The sequence below is a fragment of the Cygnus atratus genome, chromosome 1, assembly GCF_013377495.2.
Source record: "Cygnus atratus isolate AKBS03 ecotype Queensland, Australia chromosome 1, CAtr_DNAZoo_HiC_assembly, whole genome shotgun sequence".
Taxonomy (NCBI): domain Eukaryota; kingdom Metazoa; phylum Chordata; class Aves; order Anseriformes; family Anatidae; genus Cygnus; species Cygnus atratus.
The window spans coordinates 103,485,501-103,504,746 of record NC_066362.1 but is presented as its reverse complement, the minus strand read 5'-3'; the positions used below and the strand labels follow the sequence as shown (position 1 = coordinate 103,504,746).

The following is a 19,246-nucleotide window of genomic DNA, read 5'->3' as shown; positions in this document are numbered from 1 at the left end:
CTACAGAGATAATTTGAGGGTGCTATCTGTTTGCTAGGAAATAGCAGCATAAACCAAGAAGCTGAAATCAATGGAGTTATTTTAGATTTACACTGGTGTAACTGAGAGTGGAGTTTGGCATATAGTGCTGTAATGTTTTTAATGGGTGTTTCATTAAGAATTAGACCAAAAATATGCTACTAATAAACACCATTTAATTTAGAACCCTGCTGCTGGGTAAGCAAAGAACCAACATGCTAGTGTTTATTTCAAAAACACATGGATGATGATTATCCTCGTATGAATGCAAAGTAGTGCTCTGGGCTTCAGACAAGATAGTAGTACAAGGCATCATGCCAGTATCGTTTTAATGATAACAGTGATTTATGATAAATAGCTGCCCCGAGCCATTTGTTGAAGGTTGAATCACAGTCTTGAAGAGGCAGTGACAGCTAGCCCATGTAAACCTCAGTTTCATTACTCCTTTCACCTACCAAAATAATCATCAGGGAGTAACTCTTGGAGGAGTTTGAGAATGCTCATCAGTGTTATGAGTAGCGAAAATAGGCTCTGTATGGCATATCTGAATGGCCTTTTCTGATAACTGTTGTCCCAAAGAGTTGATAAGATCGAGTCCAGCACAGCTTGATGCAGTTCTGCAGGATGGGGATTGCACAGTGTGATCTGTTTTCCTGCCAGAGGGTGGGAACATTTCCTTTGCTGTTTCTTGAAGAGAAGAGGCTGGTAGGCAAAGAGTTAACAGAGCTACTCACAGGAAGCACACAAGCTCCCTGTGCATCTCTTGGAGGATCATTGCAATGGAAAAATAAACAACTCAGGAAGTCACGAATTTCCAAAGCATCCCAGACGAGCACTCCAGTGTGCACAGTATCCTGTTCCCAGTGGAGCCAGCTGCTTCAGAGGAGGATACGAGCATTCCTGCTGTGTACAATTACGGGATATGAGGAAGGATAGCTGAATGGGTAGGGCATAAACCTGGCATTTTGAGACTTTGAGGTTAATACTCTGCCTTGCAACAGACCTGCCTTGGTTAAATCTCTCTTCACCTCCTTGGAAGAGCAGCCATCAGTTCAGTGTGTCAGCTTCCTAGCCATGTGTCTGGAAACTGCCTCTCTGGCCTTGCCTGAGAGCATTCTCATAAATCATGGCACACGTACACATGATTTAACCTGGTTATTGCTTGCATTTCCCTTGAGTCTGTCCAGAGACTGCCTTGCCTGCATGTTCTGTTGTGCCCCAGATCTCCTCATGGAGGAGAAGTATACTGAGGATTCCAAGGTGCTTTAGAAACTACTGCAGTGGTAGGTAGATGAGCTCTTCCCTGTAACCTTGGAACAGAATTTTATAGGCAGAAATTAGTGAGAATTAGGGTTATCTTTAAAACATAGTTATGTACGTGCTTTGAGCAAAGGCTTATTTTAAATGACCTCAGCAGGTCCCTCCGCAGGTCCTTTCCAACCTCTTAAGTGCACTGAAACACAGAAATGATTATCTCATGTTAAAAATGTGTTCAGATTATATCATTGATAAAAACTGGCAAGGTTAGATCTAAAATTAAGCTGGTTAGCAATTGCTTGTGGAAGAAACTGTGTAAAATGATAAGCCAGATAAGTTGGCCAGGTTCAGTCTGTGCGATAATGAGGTTTATGTGCACACATCTTCCTTCTAGAGCCCAGCTTTCAGGGTTGCAGCCCTGAAATGACAAAAGTTGTTGTCCTCCCCTGCATCAGCAGTAGGGGAAGGGTTTTCAGGCAGAGCCAAATGTAGGCTTGTATGCAGGCACAAGTCCCTTTAAAAAGTCTGTTCCCTGATGGGAACTGGTGTGTTCTGAGTGGTTTTGAAAATCCAAAGCATATTTAAGGGCCCGAGGTAGAAAGAAAAAGGAACCAAGCTTTTCTTAAAGTCTTGTCAAAACAGCTGGCCATGAGCCCTTGAAAATGTGGAGTCAGGCTGTTTTGAAGACTGGATCCATAATAAATTACATTTAAAATATCTCCACTTAAATGTGCTGCATATGTTAGTGCTGGGATTTTTTTCCCCCAAGGTCTGAAAAGTTCCTTCATAAAGATCCTTGCGAATCTTTGCACAGAAATGGCGTTTAGAACCACCATACTCACTCGAGAATTCATTTTCTGTTGAGCTGCCGTATAAAATCATGGAAATCTATCTTGAATGGATAGCATTTGAACATTGTCCCTAAAGCACATACACCATTTATTCTCTACTTTGTAGTGTTCAGGGTCTGTGGTTTTGGAACCAAGTAACAGGACTTGCTGTATCTTATCCTGCCTTATTTGTTGCAGACCACATTTTGTATGCAAGGAAACAACAGACAAAATAGCCTCCAAAGAAAGGAAGAATGAGATAGTTTCCTAAGTTGTCTTTGCCTGAGTTGGCAGCTGCTCTGGTTCATTCAGCTTTTTGTTCCCCAGTGAGTGCTGTGCGTGTGTAGTAACAATGGGGTGATGCAGTTACACTGTAGGCTAATAGCGGAGTTCCGTCAAATCCATTCATAAATGCAGAGGAGGGTGCAGTGCTGTGAGAGCCAGCCAGCGCACAGAGGAAGTGAGGCCCCCGAATAATGAGCTCCACATCACAAACATAGCTGTCAGAGCTCAGGGGCTGGTGATAGACTGCGATCATCTGGTTGGAGCCTTGCCCCAGCCTACTCTGCTGCAGATGTGTGACCTGCTCAAGTTGACAGGAGAAGATAATAGCGGCCGGCAGATTCCTTTCCGTACGTCCTCTGCTCTGATGCTGCTTTCTGTAAGGCAAGCAGGTTATTACAGCTTTTTCCGAAACCTCAGTTTTTTAATGTGATCACAGCATTTAGTACAGCAGCGTAAAAACTAAATTCACAGCTCTCATCTGACAGTTGCAGAGTATTCTTCGGCATGTTGGAGAGAGATTATCAACTTGAAATCTCAAGTCACATTAAGCAAGGCGTATAAATTCAAGCATGGCATCTGCCCCTGGATCACTCTGCCAGTGTTTTGGCTTTACTCTCACTTTTTCCAGTTCTGAAAACATTGTTCTCTCCTGTTGCTACGAGAAATACCACACCAGCAACAGGAAACCAGCGAACTGGCTGTTTAAGCAAACAGTGGAACTGAATCTAGAAAGTATACTGTTGAAAGTGCTGAAAAGACTGAAAAATTGCAGAGAAAAGTGTGCCATCTTTCAGATGCTTAATGCTAGCCATGTTATATATTGCATTGTTACAATAATGTAACAATAGTGAGTGAAGAAATTCTGACATGGATATGATTTTTTTTTTTCAAGTGAGATGTCCTCATTAGTCTGCATGAAATGCCCTTTGGAACAGCAAATTACTATTCTCTGTACTTTGTAGATGGAAAAACAGAGACATAGAAGCTTATCTGTAATTGATGCTATTTGTTACAGTAGCAAAAATAGGCACATTTAGGAGGGAAAATATGTCTGTTTTTAAACTGCATCCATTAGATGTGAGATCACTGAGATACAATAAATGTAGTAAATGGGCATAATATTCCTGCAGCTGCTTTTCAGGCTCTTGTTTGGGAGAATGTCAGAGAGCTAAAGGACAGTGTTCTGCAAACGAAGGCTCTAGTTTGGGAAGGAATCCCTGTTTATGTCAACGATGAAGCATGTGCTTTGGAGAGGTTTGAATTGAGGCCTAAATGTGAACCAGCAGAGGAATCCAGCCCTCTTTTGTATCTAGGAGTACAGATGACATGTTCCACACTGGAATTAATGTAAATCCCAACTTTTCAATGCATGTCTAACTGCTGCTTTCTTAAGTTATCCAAGCAATGATTTCATGACAAGTGAACAGTGTTGTCACTTAAAATATCTCCAGCATCCTTTCCATTTATCATATCAAGTCTTGCACCTAAAAACAGTCCTTTACTGGTTTCCTTTTTGCAATTAGTTTTAAGAAAGAGGAAGAGATCTTTAAAGTAGTCATCAGGGGCGTTAACAGTTATTTGTGAAGTTGTTAATCTATATGTAGAAAGCTCTAACATACAAAAAAAGCCAGAAGAATTTTGCAGTGTTCTCAGCTTTGGCAATTTCAGCACACAGCAAAGCATTCAGGGTTTGTATCCAGGCTTCTAAATCTTGTCAGGAGATGCGGGAGCATAAAGAAGTACCCGGTGAAGCTTTAGCTCAGTATTTTGGATTATTTGTGTGCATATGTTACATATATATATAACAGCAGCCCTACTGTTACTCTTCTGCTCTTGGTTTTAAAAGAGAGTAAGGCTGCTGTTCGGTTTTTTGAAGTCCTTCAGAAATGACGTGCTCCATGATTTAGTGAGATTGCCCTCAGCCTTGTCATTGCAAAGGATTTAATGAATCTCCCTTGCCATTGACCTAAGCTTGGTGCAACTTGGACTGTAGTAGCAATGGCTGACATGTTGGTCCCTGTCAATTGGAGCTGTGTTTTCACTGGAGCTGCCAAGCTGTGCTTTTGACAGCTAGATGTCCATACTTCCCTGGTAGGATTCTGAGATAGTGCATTGCTTCTCCTCAGTCATTTCCCACTCGTCTATCAAAGCTATTTAACTGAACCAGGCTTCTGCTGGTGCTGGCCTTGCTCTTGGACTTCATGGTAAAGCTAAGATCTTGTCAAGAGTTAGGTAATATTTAAATTTAACAGAATTAAAATGGAATGTTGTTGAACAATAGTTTTGCAGTCTGGGTTCTTTTTTAAATGATGCTGTAACACATCTTCTCTATACATTGGTATTTCCATATGAATGCCATCTTGGATAGGCAAAATGGTGCAAGGTTCAAACCAATTTATGCACACCCAAGTGTTTCCCAAAATTTCATTGATAAAACAATTAAACCAATGTTAGGAGTCTTGCCAGGGTAAGGCTAAAACTGTAGTGCAAAAGGGAAATCTGAGAATCACAATATACAATGTATTGTGTCCTAAAGCACTGTGGAAAAGACAGGAGCTAAGTTCATCACCAGAGCTTACTTCTGCAAGGCATGCCTTCCTGCCTGCTGGAGTCAATGAGCAGCAAGTCTGAGAGAAACTCTGATGTCTGCTGACACAGGGAGCTCAAGGCTTGGCAAAACTGGGTGTTACATGACCAGAATGGATCCAGGGGTGCATTATCATTTCTCAGCCCTGCCTGGCTGCAAAATGAGTTTAGTGGTTTAAATATGTTTTAGAGTGGTCGTTATCATTGGAGTAAGTGCAATGATAGACAACCACAGTTACCTTACAGTCACAGAAGCTCTGGATTGATTCAACACAGAGAAAAGATAGAAAAGATGTATGAATAAAATAAGTTACCTTATTATTCTAATGGTCCGCTATTGGCATTTGAGAAGAGTGGTGTTTTCCTTTGTGGAGAAGGTGGTACACTGCTACACTGAGGGATCTGGTACAGAGACCATTATCGTCCAAAAAGTACAATCTATCAACTTCAGTTTGGACATGGTGCTGTGGACAATTTGAAAATGTCTATATAATGTTTATGACAGAAATCCAAGTTAAGTTACTAGAACAATTACAAAGCCCTTCAAAATCCCCTCTTCTCTCCCCCCTTTTTTAAAAAAAATTATCAGTCTGGTCATGATCTTGCAAGATGGAAAAGATGCCTTGCATCTCTTTAACTCAGTAAAGTTAGGTGGAATGGGTACCCCATGTGAACAGGCTGTTTGGGTCATGATGCGGTGATTCTGGAGATTGGAGCAGTCAGAACTGAGAATCCCACTGATTACAAGTGCAAAGTGAGAGAGAGCCTGTTTGCTGGGTCAATTTGAGTGGGATTGCTCAATGATAGCTTGCTAATTGCAATCATTTTCGTAATAACATTATAAACATTAGTTTAAAACTGGAAGCTGGGGGGCAATTTAGGTCACATAAATTCATGATGTGTTGAAAAGTTCAAGAAAATGAATTGTGTATAATATTCTGCATGATCTTTACTACTGCTTATGCTTTCTTTCAAGACTGTCATGCATGGAAATGGAAATTTTCAATTATTATTCGTTTGAATGACCAGATCCTGCCATAGTGCTGGTGATTCCTCCTTCCAGTCATTTTCACTACCAGCATTTCTATCAGAGCCATGAAGTTACCCTTCATCGCACACAAGAAAGCATTTATGTTCTTTCAAATGCTTTTCAGGTGTGCTTGTAAAACCAGCTAGAGTTCAAAAATTCTTCACGCCACTCTACAAAAACAACAACAACAAACACAGAAAGCAAATACAAAAGTTAATTGCTTTTTTAGTTCTATACATGCTGAAGTAAAAATAAAACTATGGAGTGGAAAGTACCTGAACTATTTTCATCATTAAAACTACTAGACCATAAAGAAGAATGAGGAAGTTGATCCATGTGACACACTTAAAAAACAAAACCAGTCCTACAGTATTCTGAAGGATTGGCCCAATCCCTATGTTGCAAAATCTAGGGCCATTACTTCTGTCATTATGTTGTCTTTCAAGGAAGATCTGCTGAAAATAGTGAAATTCATATTTTTTTTCTTCAATAGATTTTTAAAGCTTGAATTTTCTCTTATCAATACTGTCTAGAGTTTGCAAAATGAAAGTCCTCTAGTAAAATGAGTACACATGCAGCAAATTCACATGAAACTTCAAGGGGTTAATAACACTGTCTCATGGGAAAGCCGGGTTGTTTTCCAGGATATTTTTTTTTTCCTTTTTTGTATTGTATTACTTAACTTTGGATTGTCAGAAAGTTCCACTGAGGCAAACAGAAGCAGTAGCCCCATCTATAAAATGAGCCACTTTCTATATCACACTATTGTAATTGGGTGATAAGACACTCATTAATAAACTCATCTTTTCCTCTCACCTGTAACATTATCATCCATCGGGTATACTTCATAGTGCTTAAAGCTAGTTGCACACTGAGGCTGTGGTTCAAGTGCAAAATGTGTTTTTAGGATTTGCTGTGTAAGAATTCAAGCAGTTTGCTCACATGTCATTGGCCATCTGTAAACTTTGTCTGTTAACTCCAGTTTATTAAAAAAAAACAAAAAAAAAAAACATTGACAGGTTTAGTTAGTAACTCATCTGTCAAAAAGCATGTTGCTCAAACGTGTCCACGCCACTCTGACTGTGTTGTGTCAGGTTTCATCTGTTGTCCTGCAGATAGCATGTTGAAAAGACATCATGTGGTCTGATTACCTTGGCAGAAGTGGTCTTAGGAACCTGTGCGTGATGTTCACAAAATCATCACGATTGGCTGATGGAATAGTACGCAGATTCAGGATTAATGGTTGCACAGCCACAGCCTCAGGTGGATGATTTGGTTGTACCTCAGTCATCAGTACTGAAGAATCTGGACTAAATCTACTGTTATGTTCCAGCTCATTTTGCTGCATGACTGAGATTCACTCATGAATCTGGCATTAAGGTTTTTCTTCTTACTAGATTTTGATTGTAGAACTTGACAACCTGCAAAATAAAGTGACATCATTTTTAGTTAATGCTGGCCAGCCAATTTCAGCTTCTGAATGGATGCTTTATAGGCGAGACTAAAAAGAATGTTTAACTCAGATTAATAAAAACAGAGTTCTAGCATGCAAATAGCAACCTTTATATATATATATATGTATACACACATATATATTTGGAAGCTATTTCGCACTAAATGCAACACGCTGGTCATCTTTCCATAGTTTTCTTTGTTTTAAGGACTCCTGTGGTACATTATTTTATATTCAAAACATAAGTGTAGACCAGAGCTAACATGTGACAATAAATACATCAGGGGCTTGTGGGTCCCCATGTAAGGTAAAATTCATGCAAACTGTGGCAATTTCAGTCTGGACTGCTTTATTGGTTTTATGTACAAAATGAAGACGTCAGAAATGGCCATTTTCTGTATAAAAGTACTAAGAGACTTTAGCCTCTTCATAAATTAAATGAAGCATTATGTTGACCATTACAAGTTTTTACAATTACAGTGTAAATTATCATGTGTAAGGAGCATATATATATATATATATATATATATATATATGTAAACAGGCAAAGCTGGCTCCAAATGCTTAGGCCTTATGTTTTATGTGTCACCACCCTTCCTTCCCCAAGCCTGGCTGTAAGGAAATTGCCTCATTAAGCTCTCTAGTCAGTAGCTGCTTGTAAAAAATCTGGCTTATTTTCAAAAGGCTGTGTTATTTTGAAATTTTGCACCACTGTGCTTTAAGAGATTCTTATACAAAAAGAGCATTAGGACTATAATCTGTTACAATAGTCTACAAAATGGTGGCTCTGCTCTTTTTTCCATTTACGGGTCTGATCCTGCTCAATTTGGCCATCAGCTTAAATGGGAACAGGTTCTGGATCTCCTCCAGGGAGACTTGCTGCAGCTGGAAGTGGCAGCCCATGGGCTGTGACACACTCATGACTCCCCCACCAAGGGGATTCGTCTGTATCAGCTGGGATTGGGTTGTGCTATCTCTGTGACTGAACCTCTGCTTTCTGAGAAGGGTAGCTCCCAAACCAGCGTCACAGAGTGAGAATCACTATCAAGTGGAGCTGCACAAAACCACGTCTGATCATGTGCAAGGTGCCTTTGGCAAGTACATTGCAGAAAAAAACAGTGTAGGTAGGGGTGCTTTGCTGAACAGAGCAGAGCCGCTCGTAAAACATTGATTAGGTCTCTTGCATTTTCTCAGACTCTGTTCAGGAAATCTCAGCACCTGTTCCTACAAGCAAGAAGCAGTTTCTACAAGCAAGCGGCAGTTTCAGTCGTACACACGTAACTGCCTGCTAGTGTAACCGCATCATTTCTGTACCCTTGAAATGACTTGCTGCTGTTGCCATCTCACAAAGAGGTGAATGATTGCAATGGACCTGAAACCCACCCAAGCTAATAGTGGGGAATTTTCTTTATCTGAGTTTCTGATAGCTTTTGGCAGTCAGGTAATTTGGAAGAAAGGACAAGGAATTTGTCCAACTCCCATCATTAAACAATCAGTTCCAGTACTAGGAAATCACTAAGCCCCCAATAATAAAAGAGCAATACCCAGCTATAAACAACATTTACCTGATTAAATAAAAGTACACATTCTTACCTTAAAACAACTAGATAGATTTGCCAGCAGCAAGAAAGTGGAAACAGAGGGAAGCCTTTCTCCTTACCTTCTGTTAAAATGACAGGAAAGGAAGAACCCTATGAGGTGATGCATGCTAAAATCTTGCTTGTTTGTTATGAATCTCATTCATCACCAGAAAAATCCACTGTGCTCACATTTTATTGCATCTTCAAACACATTTGTCTTGTCCTCTCACTTCTGAGGCTTCCTGCTCAGCTCCAAGCGAGCTAGATATTAAAGCTTTCCTTCTCTCCAGGAGTGGGAGTTCAGCAGACTGCAGTTCCCTGCCTTCTGGTGGGAGCCACGCACAGATGTGAGTGCGGGCAGAGACAGGCTGCCCAGTGTCCTGCCTGCCAGACAGCTTTGGGAGGTCGGATTTTAGGCATACCCTCCTCAGTCCTACTCAGTCTGTAATTAAGCAGATTCATGAAACATGTGTTTGGTAACTGTGTGTTTTTTTGATTAACCTCCTGCTGACACGGTTGCCACATGAGGAGTTTTGCAACGTGGAGTGCTGGGAAAGGCAGCAGGCGCTGGTGTGGGACAGAGTGTGCAGTGGGAACCTGTATGGGAAGCCCAAGTCCAGTCCACCCAGGGCTGGCACTGGAACGAGCTGGTGTCCTGTCTCCAGAAAGTGGGAAGTAGTGATCAGGAGACTTCCAGTGTGGTGAAGGCACACAGAGACTAGCATTTTGTAATATAGCTTTCTAGCCTGGGTGCTGCTGTTTCTCTTGAGTTCTCATTTCCATAGTACCCTGAAAATCCCTGCATCTCTCTGAATTTACTTGGCATTTCAGGTGCTCCATGATTCTCAGTGCCACAGTTATCTACTGGGTGGCAATGACGCTAATTATGCATTGGCTGTGGTAGGCAGTGGTTGTGCCCGTGTGATACCTGTGATCTTCCAACTGCATCATTCTTGCCCAGAGTGTTGGGATGAACTGCAGGAGTAGCAAAAATCAGGGCACCCCTGAACAAACTCTGCTCTCTCCAGAATAGGGGAGAGGCATAACTTCTGCCTTCCTCCAAAGCATAGACCTTCTCAATCTTAAGGTCTCCAAATGAAGTTCACCATACTTGCCAACATCTGTGTTAGAGTAGCAAGACTTTTGAGACTGTGCTCCCAGCTTCCTTCTTGTGCTGTCCAGAGCTAAAATTAAGCCGGTGCTGTGAGAAGGGAGCTCCCATCTGCTTACAGAGGGAAACTGCACTTTCATTAACTGGCAGATGAAATTGCTGAGCCACAGTCCATGATATTTGAGAAGTCATGGCAGTCCAGTGAAGTTCCCACTGACTGGAAAAGGGGAACCATAAACCCCATTTTAAAAAAGGATAAAAAAGGAAGACCTGATGAATTACAGGCCAGTCAGTCTCACCTTTGTGCCTGACAAGATCATGGAGCAGGTCCTCTTGGAAACTATGCTAAGGCATATAGAAAATAAGGAGGTAATTGGTGACAGCCACCATGGTTTCACTAAGGGCAGACTGTGCCTGACAAATCTAGTGGCCTTCTACAATGCAGTTACAGCGCTGGTGGAAGACCAGCTGAGATCAGCTACCTGGACTTGTGCAAAGCATTTGACGCTGTCCCACAGGCATCCTTGTCTCTAAATTTCAGAGACATGGATTTGATGGATGGACCACGTGGTGGGTAAGGATGGGTAAGGTGGGTAATTGGATGGATAGTCACACTCAGAGAGTTGTGGTCAACGTCTCAATGTCCAAGTGGAGATCAGTGACGAGTGGCATTCCACAGGGATTGGTATTGGGACCAGCACTGCTTAACAGCCTGGTTGGTGACGTGGGATTGAGTGCACCCTCAGCAAGTTTGCCGATGACACCAAGCTGTGTGGTGCAGTCAACACACTGGAGGGAAGGGATGCTATCCAGAGGGACCTAACAGGCTTGAGAGGTGAGCCTGTGCAAACCTCATGAGGTTCAACAAAGCCAAGTACAAGATCCTGCACATGGGTCGGGGCGATCCCAAGCACAAATACAGGCTGTATAGAGACTGGATTGAGAGCAGCTCTGAGGAGAAGGACCTGAGGGTGATGGTTGACAGGAAGCTCAACATGAGCTGGCAAGGTAAGCTGGCAGCCCAGAAAGCCAACCGTACCCTGGGCTGTATCAAAAGAAGTGTAGCTAGCAGGTTGAGGGAGATGATTCTCCCCACGATGTTCTTATGAGACCCCACCTGGAGAACTGCATTCAGCTCTGGGGCCCCCAGCACAAGAAGGACGTGGACCTATTCAGGTGAGTCCAGAGGAGGGCCTTGAAGATGATCAAAAGGCTGGAGCACCTCTCCTGTGAAGACAGGCTGAGGGAGTTGGGATTGTTCAGCCTGGAGAAGAGAAGAATCCAGCAAGACCTTTTAGTGGTTTTTCAGTATCTAAAGGGGGCCTACATGAAAGATGGAGAAGGGAGTCTTTGTCAGGGCCTGTAGTGATAGCTTCACAGAGGGTGAAGCATGGAAAAGTTCAGCTCCAGTGACTGAAACTCAGGAAAGTTGCTAGCTTATTGTGGAGGTTTTTTTGGGGGTAGGTACAGTACAGCTGCAAACAAGTGAACTTGACTACTAGTCAAGTTTTTCTTGAGCAGTCTTGCAGTTCCCTGCTTTCAAAACAAAAGACAAGGATGGGGAAGACACAGTCTGACCCCACGCATACACTGTGGTAGCAGAATTTTTTAGTATCATTATGCTCTGTTTCACCATGGTTACTCGCTGTGATAATTCCTGCTGAGGGAACAAATTTCTGGGTCTGACTGCACACAGGTAATTCAGATACTCACATTTCAATGACATCTCTTTCTAGTTGAGCAGTGTTGGTTTTAGCTTGTGATCCACATCATTTAATAATTTTGTCTTTAATACAGCCAGCGTCCCATCCAACCCCTTTTTCCTGTTCAGTTTGAAAAGCCATCTTTCACAGCCTGTCTTTAGCAGATGCATCTTCAGACAAAGGTTGTGATACTCCATTATAGGATGGCTTCATGACAAAGAGAGGACATGACTTTACAGCTAGCAGTTGCTGACCAGTAGGCAAGAAAATGGTTGTTTATGACACACCAGAGCTAATTGCATGCATCACGAACGTAAATATCAGAGGAACAAATATTCTGCATTTGACATGTTTTCCCAGTCTGACCAGGATGACAAATTAAACTTACATACATGAATATTTCAAACTCTCCTTGAATAACTTGATACTGTGTGGAGAAAGTGAGTGTTGTTGCTGGTCAGAGCCGTGCTCCCCAGAGGTGCACTCATGTTCTGTATTCAGTTCCTGGGCTGACACAAGTGCCTGTGTGACCTGTGTGACCTGTGGAGGTCAATGCCTGTCTGTTCTTCAGCATCCCTTGGTAAAAATAGCAACGTCTCTGGTCAGAATACTTTCGAAAATCCATACTAGCCAAAACTGCATTTCTCTACTGCATGAAGTCTTTGGGAGAGACCCAGTCCTTAACGTGTCAGAGCTCTATCACATTCACATAAGGCTTCAGTGAGTTCATAGTATTGGTACCTTTCTGAGTATTTTAGAAGGATTGTGCAAAACTGCTTTTAGAAAAAAAACCCTTTATAGTAGCACCACCTGCCCACATATGCAGTGTGGTGTTGATATTCAATCCCAGCATGCTACACATAAGTGTCATTGTGTTCATACAGTTATGGCTTTAGTTTTATTTTTCAGTTGCTGCTAAAACTTAAGAGGTTGTCAATCTTTTCTCAAATTTCTCTCTCTTTTTTTTCCCCCCAGCAACCCCATTATTTGGCCTTCCAACATATTATCAATGTGGAACATCCTGTAATACTTCAGCAGTCTTGTTCTTTGTCATTGTGTCTGGTATTAGTGTGGTGAATCCTTCCCATTTCTTTATTCATACCTCGTGAATGTTGCAGGACTCATAATGTACAAGGCTCCCAAATCTGTGTTGCTGTACTATATCCTACTTTTTTCCCCAAGTGTTGTGTGCTGTAATTTGTAATGTAGTCATATCTGAGGCTTGTTTATGCATTTTTGACTTACATCTTTTTATTGTATCTGTCTTTGCTTCAATGTCTTCTGTGAATGATTACCAGTGACTATTCCTAAGGATGTTAAAGTAGCCCAATTCCAAGAGTAAAGGTGTGGGAGGGTACACTATACCTCCTCCTCCTGTGCTGCTGAAATCACCTTTTTTCTCTGGAATGTGTTCAGAGAATAATAATGCTAGCAAATTTGTGGATGCATGTTTGGGGCTGGATTGTTAGTTCCCTTGTCATGAACAAAGCCTTATTTCCCTTCAGAGTGCCCAGCTACTGTGCAGCGTGATTTGCTCTGGAATTAATGTTCAATTGCCTTTTTCGGAGACTTAGCACAGAGATGGTTCTTTCTTGCTTCTTCAACAAAGACTCTTTAAAGGAAAATAGCAAAATGGCATGAGTTGATGACCTGTGCCACGCCATGTTGGAATATATTTGGAAGCAGTACAGTTTAACTCTGCGATGTTTCTGTTATTCTGGACCTTCTCTTCATGCTTAAATTTTCACAGATACACAGACCTTTCTTTTGCTTTTGCTTCGGATACACGACTGATACAGACACTGTGACAAGGAACTGCACTTTTGGGGGGACCTCAAAACTCCTGCTTGACTTTAATGTGTTAAACTTGCTTGATGGTAAAAGTGAAATGCCTCTGTCTGCATTACATTGGTATAGTGCATGTGGTTATTTCAGAAGAAAAACACATTTTGTTTTTCAGTGAAGACCCAGCCAAGTCATTTAACCTTGCATAGAAGAATGCACAAATTCATTTACCCTGCCCTTTGTTTTTCACAAGAGTGCTGAGGAGTACTTTGAGTTCTTGCTCAAGACAACACAAATGAGCAAGGACAGGTAAAATATTAAAATTTGGAAATTATAATAAATGTGGAATTATCATTGTTTAAGCCAAGAGAGTTTGTAAACATTGGTGGTTTTTGAGAATTCAAGGTTATTTTCTGTCATAGCGGATGTTCCTTAGCAGTACCCATTTGCTGCTTTTCAAACTTTTACTAGCTCAGTACGGAAAAAAGTAACTAACAGATCAATTTGCTTTTTATCCTTTAGGACTGCCTTAAAGCTTGTCAAGAACAGATTGAGTCGGTGCTAGTAAGCAACCTTAGGCAAGTCCGGCAGCAGCAACAGCAAAGCAATCCTTCTAAGACGGTGGATGAACTGGACCAGGCCAGCACTCCTACAGATGTGAGAGATATCAACCTGTGAGGACATCAGCACAGAAAGTCATGCTTGCTCCCCCAGCCCTTTTATTTTTGTTATTATTTTTAGAGTGAAATCTTTTTTTTTTTTTTTTTTTAATCTGCTCCCGTATAGAACGTATTTAAAGTTCTTTTAGGTAAAAAAAAAAAATACAAAAACTGAATAATGAAAAAAAAACATTTGGCGCCCATGACGTTCTACAGAAGGGAATCCCACAATATATTTGGTAATTGCTATTTGATTATGTATCAGTGATATTAAATGCTTATAAAAGCATACAAGTAGCTAGATAAATGTAAGCCTGCATTTGTGGGAAGAAAGTAGAGTATACTTGTCTGTGTATTATGACCTAGTGCATACACCCCTTTTTTAGATTTAAGAAAGGAATTGTGTGTGCGATTTTATGGCTTGACTAGATTGCAAAGCAATAGAAGAAGGGGCTAGGGCAAAGTGGGAAAAGGTCCCTGAAGCAATTAAACCATTTTGAATGCAGAAGAGATTTGCTGATCTGTCACCTCTGTTATTAGTCAGAAGTGTTTGTTGGATCTCTGTATGTTAGTTTTGTTTACTCTTGCTGTCTGTGGTAGCTGCTACCTAAGAAAGAAGATGCTTTATTTTGCCAGCCGGAAGAGCAGGTGTTTTTTTTGTTTTGTTTTGTTTTAAATTCTCCTCTCCCGTCTGACTTTTTCTACTTTTCCTTCAGAAATGGTTCATTCTAAACACAGCAGCATCTTTGGCATAAGGGCAATCCTCTTTACCCAACTGTGGGCCAAGCCAAAGTTATCGAGTGCTCACGTTAGATGGGGGAAATGAACCGATTAATTTCGACCAGTCGGCTAATCAGACCACCTCCGACCTTTGGATTGCAAGATGCAGTGGATCATCTGTCAAAAGCATTATATTCCTTTACAGTGCTAATGCTTCACATCAATGTTAACTTTTGACAGCTCCTTAGCTTGGTGTAAAGACAATTAAATGATGCTCTGTCCATCTTCCTTTTTAACATATCCTCACTGTGTTAAAGAAGATGAGGTTTGGTATGATCCCTCTTCTGTCCACACAGCTTCCCCCACCGCCCCATCACACCTTTTCAGCATTTCAATAACTTTATTGATCCACAGTGAGCGTTATTATAAACCATTTCATTCGAAAAGCACTTTGAAAATTGTTCCTAAGGGATTAAATGAAATGGTTTATGACGATTTTGCCAAGGAAAAAAAAAGGAAGAAAAAAAAAAGAAAAAAAAGAAAAAGTCACAAAAGCAAAGCATTATAGCTTTTTAGAGTCAATATTTTCCAGTATCTGGTGTACTTTGTTAGTTGTGGTGTTGCTGGAAATACCAACACCTGCTTCAGATGACATTCCTGTCATGACATTCCGGATAAAAGCCTGACGATTTGTATTGTTCAGTGTCACAGAAGGATCTTAATACCACCTGCATGCTTATCCATGGACAATGAAAGAAAATTGCTGGTGCACAAGACACAAGTGGTAAACATCAAGGTGTGTGACTTGGAGTTTTATTACAAAGGTGTATTCAGTGTACTTGAATTTATTTTTCTGCTCCATCTATAAAGAAGAGGCATTTAGATGGCAAAGGAGTTGGAGCAATTTTTTTTTTTTTTGCACAATTGTATTAACAGTTTGCAAATATACAGAATGAAGCTGTTGGTTGAAATGTTAAATGTTTGCATTTTTCAGACAAAAATCCAGAACGAACATGCTACTTCGAAGAATATTATATGAATGGACTCAGCTGTATTTGGCTAGATGAGGGTAGAAAATGGAGTAAGATTCTAAGGTTTTGTTGGTTTTTTGTTGTCGTTTTTTTTTTTTTTTGCGCTGCTAAGAAGCTATGATTTGTTTCATTCTTATTCACATTAACAGTACTTAGCTGTATTGTTTCACTGAGTGTGCTGCTATTTTATAAACATTTTTATAATATATTATTTTACTGCTTAAATTTCAAATCCTGAAGTAGATGGTTAAGTGGAGATATGATGAGTTCTTTGATTTACTGGAAATGCCCTGTACAGGTTGTTTTTTTTTTCCTAATAGCGTGTTCATGATTTTTTTTTATTTTATTTTATTTTCCTTTTATTTTCTTTCTTTTTTTTTTTTCCTTCCTGATCACATTCTGCAAAGATGGTATACTTACCTCAGGTTTACTGGACAAGACAAAAATGGTTCCCATTTTCACAATACCTCACAACGTGACAGTTACTTTCTCCCCGCCGGGAGCCTCAGCGGAGCGGTCGGTGCAAGCGGCAGCTCTTGGGGCCTGCACTTTGGTCAGCGGAGCATGGTCGCGCCGGCTGCGTCGGGGAGAAATTGCAGCAAGCAGGGGCATTGGCTCCCTTTGGTCTTAGGTGTCCTTTTCATAGTGGAAAAAATGCATTGGTCCAAGCGCCTGTCCAGGAGCATCCCCTGCGCCTCCAGGCCGTAATCCTGGACACATGGATGACATACCTGTGGTGGCTATGCATCTCCCTCCCAGCGCCCCTCTGGGCTGTCATTACAGCATGGTGGCCGAGCCCTTGGTGGTGTCTGCACAAGACAGGGTCCATCACGGTGCTGTGCGGCCCCTGCAGGTTGTTAGGTGGGCAGCAAGGCAGCCACTGGGGTAGCCACTCACAGAATCCTGCTGTTCAAAATGGCCATCACCTTGTGGAGGATCAGGCCCAGCTGCCCCACTGCGCCCCAGTGGCCAGGTGCCAGCCCTCTGCCAGTCCCCTTGGAGCTCTCGGCTGTACTGCCCTGCAGCTCTTGGGCGCACCACAGCACGCTGTGTGGAGAAGTCTTCCTCTTGTTAGGTGACGGTAGCTGACGGTAACTGCTCTTAGTGAAGTTCGAGGGCCAAAGTGCTCTTCCCACTGGTGGCTTCTGGGGCTGCGGCAGCTTTGGGGGCAAGAGTGGTACCTTACAGTTTGCCAGAGCGGGTTTCAAAAGGGACAAACAGCAGTGTTGCTGGAAAACGGTGGGTGGATGGCTTTGTTCTGACAGCGGTGGCTTTTCACACTGAGAGCATGTGAAATTCAGCAACTGCATGACTCTTAGATGATAGTTTTGTGGAAACACCATGATAAGCAAGACTCCAGAACTATGTGCAGCACACATATGAGGTGATGTTTCCTGACAGATCAGGTAATTCCATGTTAGTGTTTGCATGCACGAATTTTTGTGCTAATCAGTGTTTCTCGGGGAAGTGCACCAGAGGAGTCTGCGAATCATGAGCGAAATGCTACACATGCTTGATGTTAGCAGAGCTGCATGCAGAAAGTGTGGGCACTGCATGCATCGCACTTAGGTGCTTTGCTCCCCTTTGTTCTTCCAGTCAGCATGGCTGAGTATAGGCAGGAGTAGTAGCTATGGTGCCTGCCCCTACTCTTGAAAAGTACAGAAAGTTTTGTGGCATCTTTAAGACAGCCATTAGAACATTGGCTTCTTGGCCCAGTGAAAACACAGGCAAGTCAGTGGACTGAAGCTTAGCGTTTTGCCCCATTGGGGTTTATTTGGTTGCAGGGGGATGATAGCCCACCCTGTGGTGTCCTTGTCCCCTGCGGGGCTCCCCACCAAGGCTTGTCTCTGCTGTGTAACCTCTTACGTGGGTCCGTGTCCACTCACAGTTTCATAGGTTTCATTGGAAATCAGTGTAAGCATTAAGGTCCACTCACCTCACCATGGTGGTGAGCGCAAGAAGTGGGCACAGGAATTGGGTTGGAAGTGGCAGCACCAAGTGGCAGCCCTTCATGTGGCAGGGAGACCCACGAGCTCACCACGAGTGCTAGGAGTATTGTCTTCTGCAGTGATGTTCTTAAAAATTATGTGACATACTTGAACATTTTCACAGTAGCACCCAAAACAAAAATACTGCATAGTACCCCTTTTAACAGATGTTAATACACTGTTATTGCAGATGAGGTGTAAGATTTCTCCCCTGAATTGCAGATATCATAAAAACTTCCTATGGATCAGAAATATATGTATATATAATATATGTATATATTTCTGATTATACTTTAAAAGTGCTAAATGACTGGCACAACTGCTAAAACCATTTGTGTCAGCTTTCTGTTGATGGTACTTTGATCTTCCCCTCCCACCCATTACTGTAACGTAGGAGCACTTTGTAATTGATTTATTTATACTCCCAACATGCTTGTGAAAGAGAAAAATACTGAGTCCCATTTTGATGTCAATGATTTATGCTTGAGTAATTGGACAGCTCTATACTCAGCAAACCACCTGGCCACTGGATTTTTTCCACTATGTTTATTACCATGTTCTCATGTACCTCAGAAATCACTCTCAGTTGCACAGTTCCTGTTTTCATACTTTTTTTTTTTTTTTTTTTGCTTTAACGAGTGTGATGCCATATCAAGTCAGCTATTCTCTCACAATGTGCTCTTTAAGAGGTGTGGATGTTTATATGGTCAGGGGATGCTAGAAAGTGTGGTAGTAGACATGATCAATGTAAACAAAAGTATTTAGAAAGTATGTGAGATTGTTTTTGATGGATAAGACTCTGATACAGTGTAGTCTCGATTACCTTTTAAAAGGTCTTCTCTGTTCAGTGTTGTCATTTTTATTAATAACCCGTTGTTTTGACTAGTTTAAAGATGGTTTTAAGAAAAGTGTTTTGGCAGGATTAGGTATGCTGTATGGACAATAAACTCACCTTGACCTAAATTTGCCTGTCTTGTTTTTATTCATTCATTGTGCAAAAGATGATGTGATTTTGGAGCCTTTTATCTGGATAGATCATGTTAGCAGGCACATAAAATGGGAACTGTTTAATGTTGCAGTCCCAGAAGTTTTCCTCTAAAAAAAAAAAAAAGCGTTATATGATTGCCTACCGTTTAAGGCAAATTCTGTCTGTTTCTTCCATGAAAAGGTCCAGGTGGATTTAAGGAGAAGAAAGTCCTAAAAATGGTAA

At 41.6% G+C, this 19,246-nt stretch overlaps 1 protein-coding gene across 1 annotated transcript in view; it reads left to right on the top strand.

Moving 5' to 3' along the window:
• CCND2 (cyclin D2) overlaps positions 1-18,999 on the top strand; it is a 41,668-nt gene extending 22,669 nt beyond the window's left edge. The window contains exon 6 of the mRNA XM_035545974.1: positions 14,161-18,999. Coding sequence (XP_035401867.1) covers positions 14,161-14,316 — 156 coding nt within the window. The 3' untranslated portion in view covers positions 14,317-18,999. The remainder of the gene's footprint in view (positions 1-14,160) is intronic.
• Positions 19,000-19,246: the final 247 nt, after the last annotated feature.